At 43.1% G+C, this 15,422-nt stretch overlaps 7 protein-coding genes across 9 annotated transcripts in view; 3 read left to right on the forward strand and 4 right to left on the reverse strand.

Annotated features, from left to right (window-relative positions):
* The window catches only part of LOC126560785 (uncharacterized), a 422,053-nt gene that overhangs the window by 147,238 nt on the left and 259,393 nt on the right, over positions 1 to 15,422 (reverse strand). The gene's annotated exons all lie outside the window — the stretch shown is intronic.
* Positions 1 to 15,422, forward strand: part of LOC126563180 (selenoprotein F) — an 805,869-nt gene that overhangs the window by 125,073 nt on the left and 665,374 nt on the right. The window lies entirely within an intron of this gene.
* On the reverse strand, positions 3,687 to 5,035 carry LOC126560779 (odorant receptor 82a-like). The gene is made up of 4 exons (XM_050216729.1): positions 4,557 to 5,035; positions 4,028 to 4,475; positions 3,816 to 3,968; positions 3,687 to 3,752 (listed from the first exon to the last, which is right to left on the reverse strand). The coding sequence occupies exons 1-4, from the start codon at positions 5,033 to 5,035 to the stop codon at positions 3,687 to 3,689; spliced, it is 1,146 nt and encodes a 381-aa protein (XP_050072686.1).
* Positions 7,878 to 9,095, forward strand: LOC126560780 (corepressor interacting with RBPJ 1). The gene is made up of 3 exons (XM_050216730.1): positions 7,878 to 7,985; positions 8,065 to 8,345; positions 8,408 to 9,095. The coding sequence occupies exons 1-3, from the start codon at positions 7,914 to 7,916 to the stop codon at positions 9,093 to 9,095; spliced, it is 1,041 nt and encodes a 346-aa protein (XP_050072687.1). The 5' UTR covers positions 7,878 to 7,913.
* LOC126562144 (COP9 signalosome complex subunit 1b) lies at positions 9,665 to 11,524 on the reverse strand. The gene is made up of 3 exons (XM_050218571.1): positions 11,395 to 11,524; positions 9,896 to 11,245; positions 9,665 to 9,806 (listed from the first exon to the last, which is right to left on the reverse strand). The coding sequence occupies exons 1-3, from the start codon at positions 11,416 to 11,418 to the stop codon at positions 9,720 to 9,722; spliced, it is 1,461 nt and encodes a 486-aa protein (XP_050074528.1). The 5' UTR covers positions 11,419 to 11,524; the 3' UTR covers positions 9,665 to 9,719.
* LOC126563669 (rhythmically expressed gene 2 protein) lies at positions 11,820 to 13,226 on the reverse strand. The gene is made up of 3 exons (XM_050220313.1): positions 13,046 to 13,226; positions 12,834 to 12,916; positions 11,820 to 12,434 (listed from the first exon to the last, which is right to left on the reverse strand). The coding sequence occupies exons 1-3, from the start codon at positions 13,198 to 13,200 to the stop codon at positions 11,875 to 11,877; spliced, it is 798 nt and encodes a 265-aa protein (XP_050076270.1). The 5' UTR covers positions 13,201 to 13,226; the 3' UTR covers positions 11,820 to 11,874.
* LOC126562842 (uncharacterized) lies at positions 14,488 to 15,396 on the forward strand. Its single transcript, XM_050219432.1, has 3 exons — positions 14,488 to 14,794; positions 14,861 to 15,121; positions 15,191 to 15,396. Exons 1-3 carry the CDS (start codon positions 14,488 to 14,490, stop codon positions 15,385 to 15,387), a joined length of 765 nt encoding a protein of 254 aa, XP_050075389.1. The 3' UTR covers positions 15,388 to 15,396.

The raw sequence follows: 15,422 nt of genomic DNA on the forward strand, positions 1-15,422 counted from the left end.
ACCGACCGCTATAGAAACTTCAGCCAGAAACCCAGCTGGACGCGAATCTGCCTAGCCAAGCCGTTCGGCGTGCACAGCCCAAAAACCGCCGGCAAAGTGCCTGCTTTGTAAAATAGATTTTGCATTATGTTATAAACATTACGACATCAAGCAACGCTTCACCGGACGCTCAGCATGCAGCAACCAAGCAACAACTTCCAAAAAGCCTGCCAAACGGTTGAGCGCCAAAGGGCTTCCCGGTGTCGAAAAAGAATCCAAGGACGTTGTCGTTGCGACCAGATGGTTCGGTACCGCCTGTGGAACAGGAGATCACTGCTTACTTTTAGTGAAAAGTATTTTTACTTTTTTCTCGTTTTTTTTGCCACTATGTTTCAACGTTATTTTCATCCTGCCCTCATGCACGGCCATATTTCCTCGCAAGTTAGTGGAACGACCACCGGAACCAATGGAGTAGCAAAATTAAATGGTCTCACTATAGTGCAAACCAAAATGTAAAGCCTACACACACACGGCCAGGTTTACCCAATGAGGCTAAGCGAATTGCCATTTAGTGAAAAGTATTTATTCGATATTAATCTAATTCGATATCAATCATGTCCTTAACGCATTGGTCTGCATTAATTATTTAACTCTTATGCTTGACTATTAAAACAAAAAATATTGAATCCGCGATTGCCAGTTATTTATTTATTTATAATTAATTATGACGGTCCAGTGCCGTATTGTCAACACCGCTTGTGTTGAATAAATTTAATAATCATATTGATAAGGCCTTTCCTCCTTATTTTTTGCCTTATCCCGGGTATTCTCGGTTAACACGATTGATAGATTTATAAAATCGCAATATCTGACTGTCGATATTTTTTTTTTTTTATTCATAAAGGACAGCCAGGCCGTATTGCTTACAATAACTTAAAAATAAGATACTCCTTTCATCTTTGCTGGGAGACATTTCCTTCTCCGAACCGTGAAAGGACACCATATCCCGGGTGTGCTCGGTTGTTCCGTTGCACATGTTCTGTCATCCCAAGCCAAAGTCGTGTTCATAGCGAGGGTCTTATCGTGTGAAGGCACCTTATCCCGGGGTGTATGTGGGGGTTTCCATGCTCGTAGTCCTGATGGTTGCGGAGGTCTTGAACGTTTTCCATTTTGAAGGATCCTGATTTTGTCCAATCTTAAAGTCTCGTTTATGCCCTCGTCGCAGTCTCCCAGCAGGTTCCGAATTGGAGTGTTTGGCAACTTTCCAAAGCCCTGGACTGCGTCTAAGCAGCCTCGTATTCCACCCAACACCATAGAAGATGATCTATGTCGTGGTATCCGAAGCCGCAGCCACATATTTTGGAGTCGACCTGTCCTATACGCTGGAGATGCGCGCCCAAAGCGAAATGATTAGACCTAAGCCTAGATATCATTCGAATGAACGCACGATCACCTGAGATGCCGTGGAACCAAGGCTTCAAGGACACTTGGGGAGTGATCGAATATAGAAACCTCGCGAGCTCATCGGTGTCCCACAAACTCTGCCACCGAGCCATTCAGAGAGACTGTGGCGCACGCATGTACTCGTGAGGTAGGATACGCCTGTCGAAAAAGGACCCTTCCGAAGCACCCTTTTTGGCCAATTGGTCTGCCTTTTGATTGCCGAAGATACCGCAATGTGCAGGCAGCCAAACAAGAGATATACGGAATGATTTCTCAAACAATGAGCTTATCGATTACACTGTCAGCCGAGCCAACAAGGTTTTAGGAATGATCTGTACGATGTCTAAGGATGTTCGGGAACCACTTTGTCTCAAAGCTCTGTACTGCAGCTTGGTTCGACCTATTCTCGAATATGCAAGCATTGTTTGGTGCCCGACTAGTCAGACTTGGAGCACTAGAGTTGAAAAAGTCCTGCGTAATTTTACGCAGTTAGCAGTGAAACGCTTTTTAGGCAGATCGTCAAATATCCTTCCTTCGTACTCTGCACGTTGCAGGTTACTTTGCTTAATGTCGCTACACGATCGCCGTGCTTTCTCTCATGGATCATTTATAAGTGGTTTGCTAAAAAACGATATTGACTCGCCTGCTCGCTTATCTAGAATTCATATGTCAGCGGAATTTTTTGTTTATCCCTTCGAGACGGACGATGTATGGTTCCAGTGATCCTCTACTTCACTCACCTATTCTCACCTCACCTATTTGATTTTCATCTTTCCCATCAGTCTTTTCAACGCCTCCTCCTACAATTCTTTGATTCGTTCTTTCCATCCGCTTAGTAGTTTTTCCTTTCTGTATGTTGTTTCTGCAATGCCTAGTTTGACTGAAGCCTATCGATTGTCGTCCGGCCTCTGTGTATTTAGTTTAGTTTAATTTTTAAATCATTTAGCAATTAAGTCACCTATATGTAGACCTAGCGGCAGATATTTCGTTTGTAATATATAGAAATAGAAATAGAAAAGGTTTTTCATCCGACAAACAATATTCTGAAAAAGATCTGCCGTTTCACCACCTATCTTCTTCTTTGGATCCTCCATAGCTTCGATGTTTCTAGATTGGTTTACTAGCTTTGCTTGTCATTGTTTTGCCCCTGTACCTAGACTGTCAGTTCTGAGTCCAGGGAGCCCGTCTACTTCCAACAGCTAGGACGTCGATGATGACACCCAGATGCTTCTACTGTCGAACTTATTCTATTTTATCCTCACATTTACACTCGTCTACTGAACCTTCTTGACATCGGTTACACTGTGACCCATGTTTAGATAAAGACTACCGAGACTAATTAACTTACTGCAGGTTTTCGATGAATTGGATGGAAAATTCTATTAAACTTTACATTTTACTGACAAGATGCACGAATTCAGATCGACACGACATTTCGTGAGGTGGGTCAACAATCGAATCGCATTGAAATTTAGATGTTCTATCCTTGTTTCACTGACTGAACGCCTCGTTCCGCATTGATCAAGATAACCCATCGTTAACCTGTAGAACTACTTAGGCCAATTCGGTGACATTCGCCGATAATTTTTACCCCAGCTTCCCATTCCTCCTAATGACTTGACACCTACCCGTATATCTAAACTCGAATATTAAACGGATCTGCTCAATTGCAGCACTGACTTTAACTATGGATCTTGCATGATACAGTGTTTATGCAACGCCAGTGACAGCGACCAGGAAACCAACAGGACGATCGGTTTCGTTAAGTTTCCCCACGCTTCAGACAGTGAGAGCCAGAGGCACTCAACCAAATATTATAAATACCGGCACGAATAATAAATTCACTCTCTTCCGTATTGATCCACCAAACGAAATGGTAATTATTTGCAGCGTCCATCAAACATAAAAAAACTTTTCACTTAAGCAAATAGTTTTTGAAAATAATTTTATTTTTGTGATACCTTTGGGTTTCGCCTCGTGGGACAACCATGTCAACCATGACAAACGATGCCAAGCGACATCAGCGTGAAGTGATCGATCATTCTGATCGCATGATCGCGTGAAGTGATCGCATGAAACAGGATGATGACTCTCAATCCTGCAACCATACGTGTACGTGTCTATATGTCGTGTCATTTAGTTCGAAGTGTTGTTAGAGTGATGTTAGAGTGAAGTGTTAAGTGTTTCCCCTACTTGTCCTGCACACGCGTGCTAGTTTATAGTTCCAGTGTCTAGTGCACAGACTTGAGAACGTAACAAATCGCCTAGTTGGAAACATCAGGCTCCAGGGACATCAGCATAGTTATGTATGATCCACTAGAGCTAAGAATCTGTAATTACTTAAATATTTACAACTTGTGAAATAATAAACGAAATCATTTCTCAGAACAAACCTTTTTGAGCGTTGGCAATGAGGCCTCTATGAAGCCACTCTTTACGATTACCGGTTTCTGGGCGCGCATCAAGCTAAAGTGTATTTGTTTCTTCGTATCGGTTGTTGCTTCGTACCAGTTGGTTCCATAAATTGCATCCGATACATTGACACTCTGCGAGAATATGCGATCACTTAAAGGAATTTTGGTCAAGCACGGTACACGGTACTCACCTGATCGCGGATCACCGATCCATGATAGGTATAGATGATGGCCTGCCCGATCATGATACCAGCCAAAGTGGCCACCTGTGCTCGTTTGTAAATATTGTTAATCATAACAAACTCATATCCCAACAGACACAATATTGTTGAGAGCAGGAGCAGCAAATAGAATACCGATTCTTGAAAGAGCTGCGTCATCCGTTGGGCCAAAGTTAACACATCGCTGTGGTACGAAATTACCTCATGCAGCTCACGTTCGGCCATCGGTTGTTCAGCAGAAATATTAAGCTTTTCGAACCGCTCCTTAACAATGTCGAAGTGAATAGATAAGTTGCTGGCCATCTCGGAGTAGCATGCGTCAATCGTTACGCTGATGAAAACGGTTATCAACATTGCGTCCAAATTATGCAAAAAACATAACGCATACAGGGCCGGATGTTGAAAATCAAATGGGAAGCTAAAAAAAACAGCATTGGTTTGAAAAGAATCAATTGCTTTTACTGCTCCTTGTCACATCTCAGTGCGGATCGAAAAATACTTGAACGGTGTCTCAAAATGGAGGTGCTGTTGCTGCAATGATACTGTTACGCTGGTTACAATCGCGTTCAGCTCGTACAATATAAGCACTATCGTTGTACCGATCACGTACAGCCGTGCCAGTTTGGCATGCACAACGTTGCACTTCACCAGCCGTACAAACTCATCCGCCGTTAAGCCTTTTTGAATGCGTTTGAACGCCTCTACCAGATCGTATATCTCATCGCGACGAGTCACGAACAGACTGAACTTCAGTACCACTGTCGCTAACAACTGTAGCAGCATGATCTCTTCACAGGTGACCATCAGATCCAACGCAGGAGTTCGGACGAGATATAGCACTTGAAGTGGACCGAAGGAGCAGAGCAAAATGAATGCGTACCAAAAACGGCAACGATACCACCAGGTCGGTTGTTCCACTTCACCACAATAACGCACGTACCAGAATCGGTAGGCAGGGAATTCGTCCAGGCAAGGCATATTACACTCTAGAGTCAGATATAATAGAAGAATGTTCCTGCATGCTTCACGGGAAGCGTTTATATAGCAAATGTCTTACTTCATGTTTCTTGGAGTCGCTTTGTCGTCAAGCGTACATCCTAAACACATGTTTCCGTTTTGCATTATTGAGCATGTGTAAATTTCGCACCTCAAAGGGCACTGTATAATCATTTTGCCGTTTGTTGATTTTCATGTTTGCGATCCAGTGTCCCTTTCGGTGTGAAACATTGCACACTCTTTAATCTAAACACTTAGAAGTATGTAATTTTCTTTGTCTTATTACACGATTCTACAAGCGTTCTAGGGCAAGGATTGCTTCACTATTTGGTTGACTATTTGAGAATTGATTATGATTAAATCGCGTTTTGTGGTAATAGAAGAGGTTCCAACCTTTTGTGATGGTTCTGACCATTTGTTCATGCAGGAGATTGTGTATCTTCCAGAGAAAAATCATATAATTCGCTGTTTCGTTCACTGATTCTAATACCTGACTCATACATCAACTGCTTAGAAGTTACTAGAATTACATCGCTAAACATCGCTAGATATTGAAGGATGCGTACTATTTCTTGTAAGAGCATCACCTAGGCATGGTGCTAGGACCATTATAAAGAATGTCTGCTCCAACTATTTTTGATCAGGCAGAGTAGTGAACAGAAGTGGAAATTCGCTTATCGAAATAGTTCTTGAAACTACAAACGCCTCGTTTCGGGCAACAGTTCCTTACTTAATTGAAAATTCCTTATACCTATTACATTCTTTCATCCTTATCTGACTATCTCATTACCGCTTCTGATTTCTTCTATCTTTTCTAGAGCCTTTTCTAGATCCTACAGACAGTACTTCTTTTTGGCTTAACGCCGGCCATCGAACGGCTTACTAAACTTGTCGATATCACGTAGTTGGATAGTCAGTCCTCACTACGGGGGGACGGTCCGGACAGGATTTGAGCCCCGGATCTGCCATTTGAAGACCGTTCTGAACTTATCAATCAGCACTGCTAAATTTATCAATTTAACTGATTTAAGAACTGCCGGACCAGTCATTTTGACTAGTCCCATCCCTCTCAAGTGGTCCATGCCTCAAAATTTATTATAGTTAAACAATTCTGCCGATGTTGATGCATGACTTTTGCACATTCAATAGGATGTTAGATTCTATGAATGTTCGTGTCCGTATGTTTGTATGGGTAGATGGGAGAGTTAGAGAGTGTGTTGGTGTGAGCGGTGACACGACCGGACTCTTGTCAGTCCAGGTTAGTCGATGTCAAACGTTAGAATAAAGCGCACGCTAATAGCTGCTTAACAAAAGTTAGAAAAGGTGACTGGTTATTGGACTCAAAAATTAAATATATCACAACGTAGGGTGGTTCGACAGTCACGGGACTCAACAATTAATTTAAAAAATTCAATCTGATATTGTTGTAAAGTTACATCATGGGCATTTCTACTTTTAATTCAGCGGTCATTATGGCTGGTGGTTTATCCAATGACGAACAGCATATTTGAATACAACAATAGATTTCTTTGCAATACAACAATAAGATCCGTTTAAGGCCGTTTAAGTATTCGAGGATCTCTTCCAGATTCGGAAGTTCCGATATCGATTCCGTACTACAGTAGTGCTTCCCTGCTCCGCTCCGTAGAAAGAAATAAGTTGAACTGTCGCTGGTTGAACTGCCTAGATCAGGAAAAGGATAATTGCTTGGTTCAACGATGTTGCTCAACGAATCTGTTGCTCTGCAACTTTCTGCATTTTTGGTGTTTTATTGTATCAATATGGATAAGCGTTACAGCAACAGCGTTAGAACATACCCTAACTCCTCGACTTTAGCGAAATTGATGACGCCCGTCGTTCCAACGCGTTATCAGCAGGTGCGCATATCTACTGGAAGGAACTAATCCTGGACTACCTAGGAAAAGCCTATCAGTCTGATCCAATTAGATGTGACGAAGTAACAACCCAAAGAGCCAAATTTCGGATTATTTTGTGAGTACAAAGGACAGTCTTCTTATATGCGAATTGATTCACCGCAAGGCGATTAAAAGAGTGAGCAATTAAAAAGGACCTCCTGCTTGAAGTAGCAGCGTGATCCAGATCCTAATCATTCAAAAAGCATCCTGTTGATCTGGAGATTTTTAACGAGTTTCTAACCTCGAAGAAATCGTTCTTCGAGGTTCTTCAGAACTGTTCGTGTTCTAGGATCAATGGCGAAAGGATGTAGAACTCTTTGTCCAATGAACATCGACTAAAGAGCAGCATTCAAGTGGCTTCAAAGAAAGCGCCTATCGTAGTGATCTACATCGGTACATCGGTGGTATATTTTAAATATAAATAAATAATAAAATTACTCATAACTTTCAGCTAACCCTTCAGCACACCCTTCCATGCTAAAGTTCTATATATCGATAGGGCTCTCGATGTCATGTGGCTAAAATTTGAATATTTAAAAATGTTCGATGTTTTACGTGTATGTGTAAAAGCTGCAATAACCGTTTACAGCGTCACCTATTGCGTAAAACATTCAAGCATTGTGCTTGTCGATTCTCCTGCAGATTAATTTGTAAAATAAAGATAAACACTGTTTTGTTTCTTTACAAAAATTTGCTCAGAATTATTTAAGTGACTAAAAAAACAGCTGTTGACGACACTTTTAATTTGGAAAAACAAAGTTCTTGTTATCATAACTATAAACCGTTTGTCCTTTGAGTCACCCACAGTGCAAGAAATACCAAGCCAGCTGTCAGATGCTTCCAAAAAGTTTCCCTAAACAAAACAAAGCTGCTACGCACCATCTTAAAACAGTGAATAACTGCTCAAATTTTGCTCCAGAAAGGTCACAAAATAATCAGCTAAGATGGGGAAAGGATTCAATAATTACATGTGCAAAAAGTTTTTCCATCCCGCCTCGAGGGACAACCTCAAAAGGGTAAGTGGAAAGTGACGCACAAGCTGGTGGTGTTTCTTTACTGAACCAAAGGACGTGTATTTCAACCCCACCGTTTCAGGTCTGGATGGCAGAGCAGCAGGCAGAGGCGTATAAGAAAAAGCAGGAAGAGCTACGGAACCAGTATGAAAAGGAGCAGGAACTGCACGACAACAAGGCAATGCTCAGCAGGGACAGCAAGGACAAGCTGAGTGTTAATTTTATGTACGAACTCCCGCCAGGCATGAAGAAGGAGCGCGAACAGGAATCAAACGAGTCCGAGTATAAATTCGAATGGCAGCGCAAATATAATGCACCGCGTGAAAGCTACTGCAAAGGAGACACCGAAATTCGTGACCAACCGTATGTATAGGAAGATTTCTCAGTTGTTCCGCCACTAACACTCACTTCTCCCTTTCGGACAGGTTCGGAATACAGGTGCGCAACGTGCGCTGCATAAAGTGCCACAAATGGGGCCACATCAACACGGACAAGGAATGTACCATGTACAGTCTGTCGATGAGCGAGGCAAAGAAAATTCATTCGGAAGCAGAAGCGAACCAGATCCTATCCAAGGGCGAACTAGAGCAGCAGCTGCGCGACGATGGACTTGCGATGAAACGGAGCGCACAGGAGTTGGTTACATCGCACAAGCTCGTAGCCGATCCTGAGGTAGAACAAGCCGTACCGGAGACGGAGTTTATACGTTCGCTGACAAAAAAGCAAAAAAAGAAGCTGTTGAAAAAGCTGGAAAAAATCGAGAAGCGACAACGTTCGTCCAAAAAGAAGGGTAAGAAACGTACCAGTAGAAGTAGTTCAGGTAGTAGTAACAGTAGCGATAGTTCGTCTTCATCCGATTCGGAAGCGGATAGTCGAACGTTGAAAAAGAAGGCCAAAAAATCCAACCACCATCATCATCGATCGGACGATCGAAATGGTGAGCGTAAGGAACGTGAGAGGGGCAATGAAAGGCGGGATAAGCATCGGCACCACCGTAGTCGATCACGATCACCGCATGCCGGATCGTCACGCAGCCATGACGCGACAAAGCATAGCAAGCGCCGTGATCGCTCCGACAGTCCACCAAAACGAGATCGGAGTGGCAGACGTTAAGAAATGACTATGCTGCCATGTTTGTGCAATTCCATATCATACTACTAATCCCAACTAACAACGGACCATGTGATCGTATCCTCAAACCATGCAAAAGTTGTCGTAAGCTCACCGACTCCTGAACAGGAACAGCTAACCAAGTTTAGAATTAATTTTGTTTATTGGAAAATTTTAAACTTCGCTCAACATATCGTATAAATAGAACCCACACATAATAAAATTGATTTGATTGATTTCCTTCCGAAACTATCCCTTGATCGGTCGCGACATGAGCGATATCCCATCGGATGGATAGCGCATGCATCAAGAGGCATTATATTGCCTATGATCCGCACATTACAAGGGACAAACCAAGAAACAACACCAAATCAATCTCGCATTGCTCAGCCATCTCTGTTCTCAAATACAAAAGGGCTTTAAAAGTAGTTTCTCCCAACGTTGCTGTCTACGTTTGTTACGTTTACATGTGTCTTACAGCTTAGAAAAGCATTGCACCCCTGCATAACTCCAGGCGTAGCTAAACTCAACGTCCGGTGGTGTAATCTGGCGTGGTGTGGTTTTATGCTGCATTTATTTGGACTTTCTTTTGAAGCGAACGAAAAATTCTTCCTCTGCCAGATTCAATCAGTTGCGCGCCAAACTGCCACTGGACGATCCGCTCGCCGGAACGCAGATTTCCGTTGCATGATTACTGCTTTCCCGTGGTTGGTTCTGAAAACACACCCCCACAAACGGACCGAAAGACAGAAACACATTCATCAATGTAGGTTCCACTTACGTACAACGTGAACATCACAAACCTTCACGTGAATGTGGCGCCGCAGGATGGCCGCTCGCAGGATAAACATGCGCGTGCGCCGCTGAAACTCTTTGCCGACGTTGATCGCCTTCTCGAACGTGGCGCTACGATGGTCAGCATCCTTCGCGTACAGAATTTTGTTGTGCGAATCGATACGGGCCTGTATCTGGCCCTCGAGAATCAGCTGCATTAGCTCGTTCTCCAGCGCGGCCACGGACCGATTAAAAGCTGTCGCCATCTTGCGCATGTCGGCGGACATGTACGGACTAAAGTACTGTACCAGTGCCCGGTTACGGATCTGCGTGTAGAGTGCGTTTACGTGCGGTGCAATGTACATGTCCAGTAGCAAATTGTCCTTGATTTCGTCCAGCAGCTTCAGACACGAATCGTACTTGGATTCGTAAAACTTAAATATGATATCGCGCAGCTGCGGTTCCAATTCGAGAAACAGCTTAAACGAGCTGCTAGCAATCACCTGTTTCAGCTCCTGCCGATCGAAGGTGGCCAGTGCACACAACCCTCCGTACATTGCCACATTGTTTGTCGAGATCATCTCGGGAAATTCGCAATGATCAAAGTTGGCCTGAAGGAAATGTTTAGCGGCCGATTTGTATTTACGCGACGCCAGCTCAGCCAACCCGGCCGCACACTTGAGCCGTGTAATCACAACCTGGTTCGGATCCTTATCCTTGGACGTTTCCGCGATCTCGGTAGTGCCCTCCGCTTTTGAAACGTAGCTTAGCACGTGAGACCAGTTCTGCAGGTAGATGGACACTTTGATGACGTTCAGGCACATGTTGACCACGTGCTTACCGCTGGTGCAGTAATCGCGAGCCCGCGAGTAGCACTTGAGTGCGTTGGAAAGATCGCCACAGTTTAGATAGTGATCGCCCAGATCATCGTGACCTCTCCGGATGCTTTCCTTAATCGAATTGGCTTTGTAGTTCTTCAGATCGCAGTCCAACTTTTCGAGCTTCAGCGCAGACTTTTTGCTCTTCGACTCAACCCAGGTCGCATCGAAGGAAGGTATCTCTTGCGAACCGCTAGACTGAGAGGCAACATCCGGTAGAAATAGATTGCTAACATTATCCGCCAGCTTCTTGTGCAAATGCTGATACAGGGTCACATTGTAGGTGGTCGTCACGTAGTTTATCGCCATCCGCAGTGCTTCCAGGCGCAGCGACGGGCAATGGTCCGCTACATAGATGAGCCGGTGCAGCTTAGCCAAGCCCGTGTACTGGTTCGCCAGCTGTTCCAGATCTATCGTTGGATTTTCCACTATGTACATATCCTCCTCATTGTTTTCATTATCTTCCGGCTGCACGTCCACCTGCATCGGTTCGACTGCATTCTGTGGATGGAGAACATAAAAAAAGAGTGTCAACATGTACGATGTTTATGATTATGAAGGTAAATGTCTCGGTCGGGCTGGAAAAGGCAAGCTTCACATACACATTCTTTGTGATCGAAATAGGCCGGCCATGGAGACGACGAACTTACCGAAAAACAACCGGGCAGAGGCATTTTGCTCGCGATGAATACGAAAAAAGAATTCTTTACAAGAAAATCTTACTTTCTTCGGCTAGCACTACACAATTCTCTTTCTATAACCTTTGCTGGGTATGTTTTTTTTTTCTAGATCGAAGCGAGCCTCGTTGACAATCAAGTCCAAGGTAGTTAGAGAAAGGTGTGATGAATCGGCAAATTGAATTTGACAGCAAAGAAAAATGGGTGAAGTACAATCCTAGCTGTGGTCATATTTTATTACTAATTTTTTAAAAGTGAAGCATTTTCTTATTTCATTTTATACTATTCAAGTTTGTTTCTCGATAAATTTTAAACATTTTTCAATGAAAATCATTTTCCAAACAAATCATTAAAAATTCAACAGTCAGAAATCATTTGTAAAATTAAAAGAAAAATTAAAATAACTTTATTCACATCTCGCAATATTTGCACACGTTGACACTCTAATATCATTTACCATCTCATGTAATCGTTCGATATTTTTTTGTGAATATCAAACAGACTAGAAAACACATGATTGTCCTCCACCAGCTGGCCGTACTTGCGGGTCAACTCTTCGGCTGACTTTTCGTGCACCAGCAAGCTATACCATCCCGCATTCCGTGCACCGAAGTAATCCGTCGCCGGAGTAGCCCCAATATGCAGACACTGGTGAGGTTTGAGATCCTTTATCTCGGATGCCTTAATGGCTCGGTCAAAGATTTCCTGGGCCGGTTTCATGTAACCAACGTCGTACGAGTTTAGCACAAAGTCAAAGTAGTGATTAATTTTCATATTTCTCAGCAACACATCTAGCCGTGGATCGAAGTTGGCAATCACACCCAATTTAAAGGGGGGTTGTTTCTGTCCGTTAGATTCCACGTGCTGTTGAAGTTTCAAATAGTTTAGAAAATCGACCGAACCATAGCAATGCTGCCAGAAGACGCTCGTTTTGAAGTACTCCATAAAATGTTCAGTCATCTGTTCAATTTTCTCCGGTGGTGTGTTGTGGGTTCCATTTTCGTTAAAAATGCCTACAATCGAAAAAGAAAACAAAACGTTAAAATCGTTCCCTCAATCATGCCGAACCTATAAAAATCAATATCATGATGCTTAGGAAGTGCGGCAAGGGCAGTAAAACCACTGTAAAACAAATCAATGACCTATCCGGTGGTTCAATCGAAACCTCAGCTTATCGGACACTAGAAGGTAGTAGTAAGGCCGCCTGATAAGGAATCACTGGGAGGCAGTCGTTCACTGGGCCATGTGCTTTTCTATCCTTCGATCCAACACTGACCCATTTGCCTTGACGTAATGCAATAGTTGTCCTTCTCGTCCAGCGTTCCACAGTCCACGGGAAATTGGCACGCTACCCAAATCGCTCAAAGTTGTATCTGGAATTACGTAATTTTTGTTAAGCCGCTGTGACTTACCGTCTATCATCATCTGCCACCATTGTTTGTAGGAAATTTTAGTCTTCAGTCCAAAGTTCGGATGAAGCCGATTCATTTTGTGCCTATCGGATAACGGAAAAGTAAAACACAAGCACAGGAGAATCCTCGTTATCTCACACGCACCGATATCGCTGAACCTAGCGCGAGCGCCGTGACCCGTGCAAACGCCCGCCAGACACATGAACACTTACCAGCTTTGGACGTAGTTTGCCACCAGTTGGTTGTTGTTATTGTTGATCCCAAACATTGCACCAATTTCACCATATTTCTTTCCGGGACTCGAACGGAACTGTAGCAACGTGTTGTACACATCGAAGGTGATCAAACGGAACCGGGACAGACTCATGGCTATGAGATGATTTTGAACGATCGGAGATTTCCAAAAGCCTAGAACAGATTTTGCGCAAACTGTTGCTCTGCTGCTGCTGCTGCTCGCGTATCACGAAGCGTATGGTTCAACAGTCGCAAGCGTAATAGCAACCGTACAAGTCGCCGGTTGATTTGGCCAGTTCGCTCCGTACCGGGCGATGGAAGGCTCGATGCATCCAATCACAGCGCGGCCAAGCCTTTTCGATGTGTTTGCCGAAGCGAGAGTGTGTGACTCTTATCTCATTGATAAGGCCAGCAATGTTTTGGTTACTGATTTGTTTCGTGTGTTGTCGGGTATGGATTCTGCGTTACGAGCTGTACAAACATGCTCGCCAGTTAGTTTACTACAGCGCTTTCGTTACGCTTCTCTCCATGGCGGGGATGTTAGGTCCACCTTTTCTCAGTGTCAAAAGGTTCACAAAACTTTGGTGGTCGTTTGCAAAATAAGTGCTGAGAAAGATGTTTTGTTTTTCTCACACAAAACTCTTCTTGTATGTAAATTGAAATGCTATGGATGCTTCCGTGTCCTTTGTGCATTGTGCTTATCTACTTACTACGAGCAAGCAGCGTCCCTATGTGTCTCATTCTGAAAGACAGGTGCCTGCTGCGTAATGTGTGTTTAGCTGCAAGTCGCTAAACCGAAACAAACATAATTTGCCAAACAACACCCTGCTTATCTTTGAGCCGGCATATTATGTCGTTCAACTTGTTTATTGCAACGGTATTCTGCTCATTACATCAATATTTTGCGTGGCATTTTGTCTAGTTTGTTTTTCTCTCACGCATGATGCATTGTTCTTCAGAAAGGCTGTTTCTTGATTCGAAAGATGATGTCAGTATTGGTTGATAAAGATTTCATCAACTATGATTCCACTACTCTGAAGTTAATGGTAATTCGTTTATATTGAAAAGGAATAGCCATTTGAATATGTTTTTAGAATTAGACAAGAACGCCGAATAATTACGTTTGTTTCGACATTTTTATGTAAAATTCTCGACTGCATACCGCTCATAGAAGATAAAATAAGATCCCGGGATTTATAGTTGCTAAAAATTAATTTTGTTATTTTATCATTATTAGTATACGTATAACAGCCATAACGTATTTTACCTTCGTAATTTGAAAATGCAGAAAAAATAATTAAATGTTATGTCATAATGATGGCCAGTGTGCGATCAGTGTGCAACCTTTGTTATTGTTTATTTCAGCTGCACGTTGCGTTGTTTTGCCGTACGCGTTTTGGCCCATTGCGTGCTGCTCATCATGTGCTCCAACATTAGAAGATACATACCAAAGTTGAACCGTGAATTAATACCAGCATTCCGGACATTCCATGATGAGTTTTCATCGAAGGTCCCGCTAGAGGAAAGCCGGAAGCAGCCAAAAGATAAACAACCGGTCGGGGTTCCATCTGCTCGATCGATTGCCGCCAAGTACCAAGTTTTTCGAGACACCGATGCCCCGGTAATTCTGGACGTAGATGAGGAAAGATTACTTCACGAGGCAGGATTGCAACAACCGGAAAAGATACAGGATCTTCCGGACATGTACAGTGGCATCAATTTATCCCGTAAGTGATTTTTGTTTAAGATCTTTTTGAACTCCATGTTGCATAATTCTTTGTTGTCTATTGCAGGAGGCAAAAGTGGCGTGTACGAGATAGAAGATTTGGTAACCGTACTAAGGCTGAACAATGCTATAAATATATTCGTATGCACAGTACCGAAAGACATCAAATATGTCGACTACATGTGCATTGTTTCTGGACGCAGCGTAAGACACATGCGGGGAATGGCAGAGTTTGTGCGGAAAGTGTTTAAAATGAAACGAACCCCGAGCGATATTATTCCTAAAATTGAAGGAGAATCAAGCAGCGACTGGATGGCAATGGATCTTGGTACTGTCGACTAGATAATAGTGCATACAGTAACCTTTACTATAAAACCCATCTGGTTTCCATTTGTAGGTAACATTGCGCTGCACATTTTCTCCACAAAAGCTCGCGAACAGTACGATCTGGAATCGCTCTGGAGTGTTGGATCTGAGTTCGATCGAGAGTACAACAAACCGAGTGAAGAATTGGTGCAATTGTTTGAGAAGCACACCATCTATCTGGACGACTTGAAACCACTGAAAAAAGAAGGTGAAAGAGCGGAAACATAGGGAATTAGTAATAAGCATTTTTTTGTAGAAGGAAA

The sequence above is a fragment of the Anopheles maculipalpis genome, chromosome 3RL, assembly GCF_943734695.1.
Source record: "Anopheles maculipalpis chromosome 3RL, idAnoMacuDA_375_x, whole genome shotgun sequence".
NCBI classification, from domain to species: domain Eukaryota; kingdom Metazoa; phylum Arthropoda; class Insecta; order Diptera; family Culicidae; genus Anopheles; species Anopheles maculipalpis.

What these genes read in the sequence shown, in the direction of transcription:
- LOC126560779 (XM_050216729.1), bottom strand. Translation starts at nt 5,035, where the DNA reads ATGCCTTGCCTGGACGAATTCCCTGCCTACCGATTCTGGTACGTGCGT. An exon ending in GATCGGTGATCCGCGATCAG is followed by an intron (nt 3,969 to 4,027) that starts GTGAGTACCGTG and finishes ATATTCTCGCAG; the next exon opens with AGTGTCAATGTATCGGATGC. An exon ending in CATTGCCAACGCTCAAAAAG is followed by an intron (nt 3,753 to 3,815) that starts GTTTGTTCTGAG and finishes AAGTAATTACAG; the next exon opens with ATTCTTAGCTCTAGTGGATC.
- LOC126563669 (XM_050220313.1), bottom strand. Translation starts at nt 13,200, where the DNA reads ATGAGTCTGTCCCGGTTCCGTTTGATCACCTTCGATGTGTACAACACG. An exon ending in GCAAACTACGTCCAAAGCTG is followed by an intron (nt 12,917 to 13,045) that starts GTAAGTGTTCAT and finishes GTTATCCGATAG; the next exon opens with GCACAAAATGAATCGGCTTC. An exon ending in GTGGCAGATGATGATAGACG is followed by an intron (nt 12,435 to 12,833) that starts GTAAGTCACAGC and finishes TTTCGATTGTAG; the next exon opens with GCATTTTTAACGAAAATGGA.
- LOC126562144 (XM_050218571.1), bottom strand. Translation starts at nt 11,418, where the DNA reads ATGCCTCTGCCCGGTTGTTTTTCG. An exon ending in CTCTGCCCGGTTGTTTTTCG is followed by an intron (nt 11,246 to 11,394) that starts GTAAGTTCGTCG and finishes CTCCATCCACAG; the next exon opens with AATGCAGTCGAACCGATGCA. An exon ending in GGCGCCACATTCACGTGAAG is followed by an intron (nt 9,807 to 9,895) that starts GTTTGTGATGTT and finishes GTGTGTTTTCAG; the next exon opens with AACCAACCACGGGAAAGCAG.
- LOC126560780 (XM_050216730.1), top strand. Translation starts at nt 7,914, where the DNA reads ATGGGGAAAGGATTCAATAATTACATGTGCAAAAAGTTTTTCCATCCC. An exon ending in CGAGGGACAACCTCAAAAGG is followed by an intron (nt 7,986 to 8,064) that starts GTAAGTGGAAAG and finishes CCACCGTTTCAG; the next exon opens with GTCTGGATGGCAGAGCAGCA. An exon ending in ACCGAAATTCGTGACCAACC is followed by an intron (nt 8,346 to 8,407) that starts GTATGTATAGGA and finishes CCTTTCGGACAG; the next exon opens with GTTCGGAATACAGGTGCGCA.
- LOC126562842 (XM_050219432.1), top strand. Translation starts at nt 14,488, where the DNA reads ATGTGCTCCAACATTAGAAGATACATACCAAAGTTGAACCGTGAATTA. An exon ending in CAGTGGCATCAATTTATCCC is followed by an intron (nt 14,795 to 14,860) that starts GTAAGTGATTTT and finishes TGTCTATTGCAG; the next exon opens with GAGGCAAAAGTGGCGTGTAC. An exon ending in CTGGATGGCAATGGATCTTG is followed by an intron (nt 15,122 to 15,190) that starts GTACTGTCGACT and finishes TTCCATTTGTAG; the next exon opens with GTAACATTGCGCTGCACATT.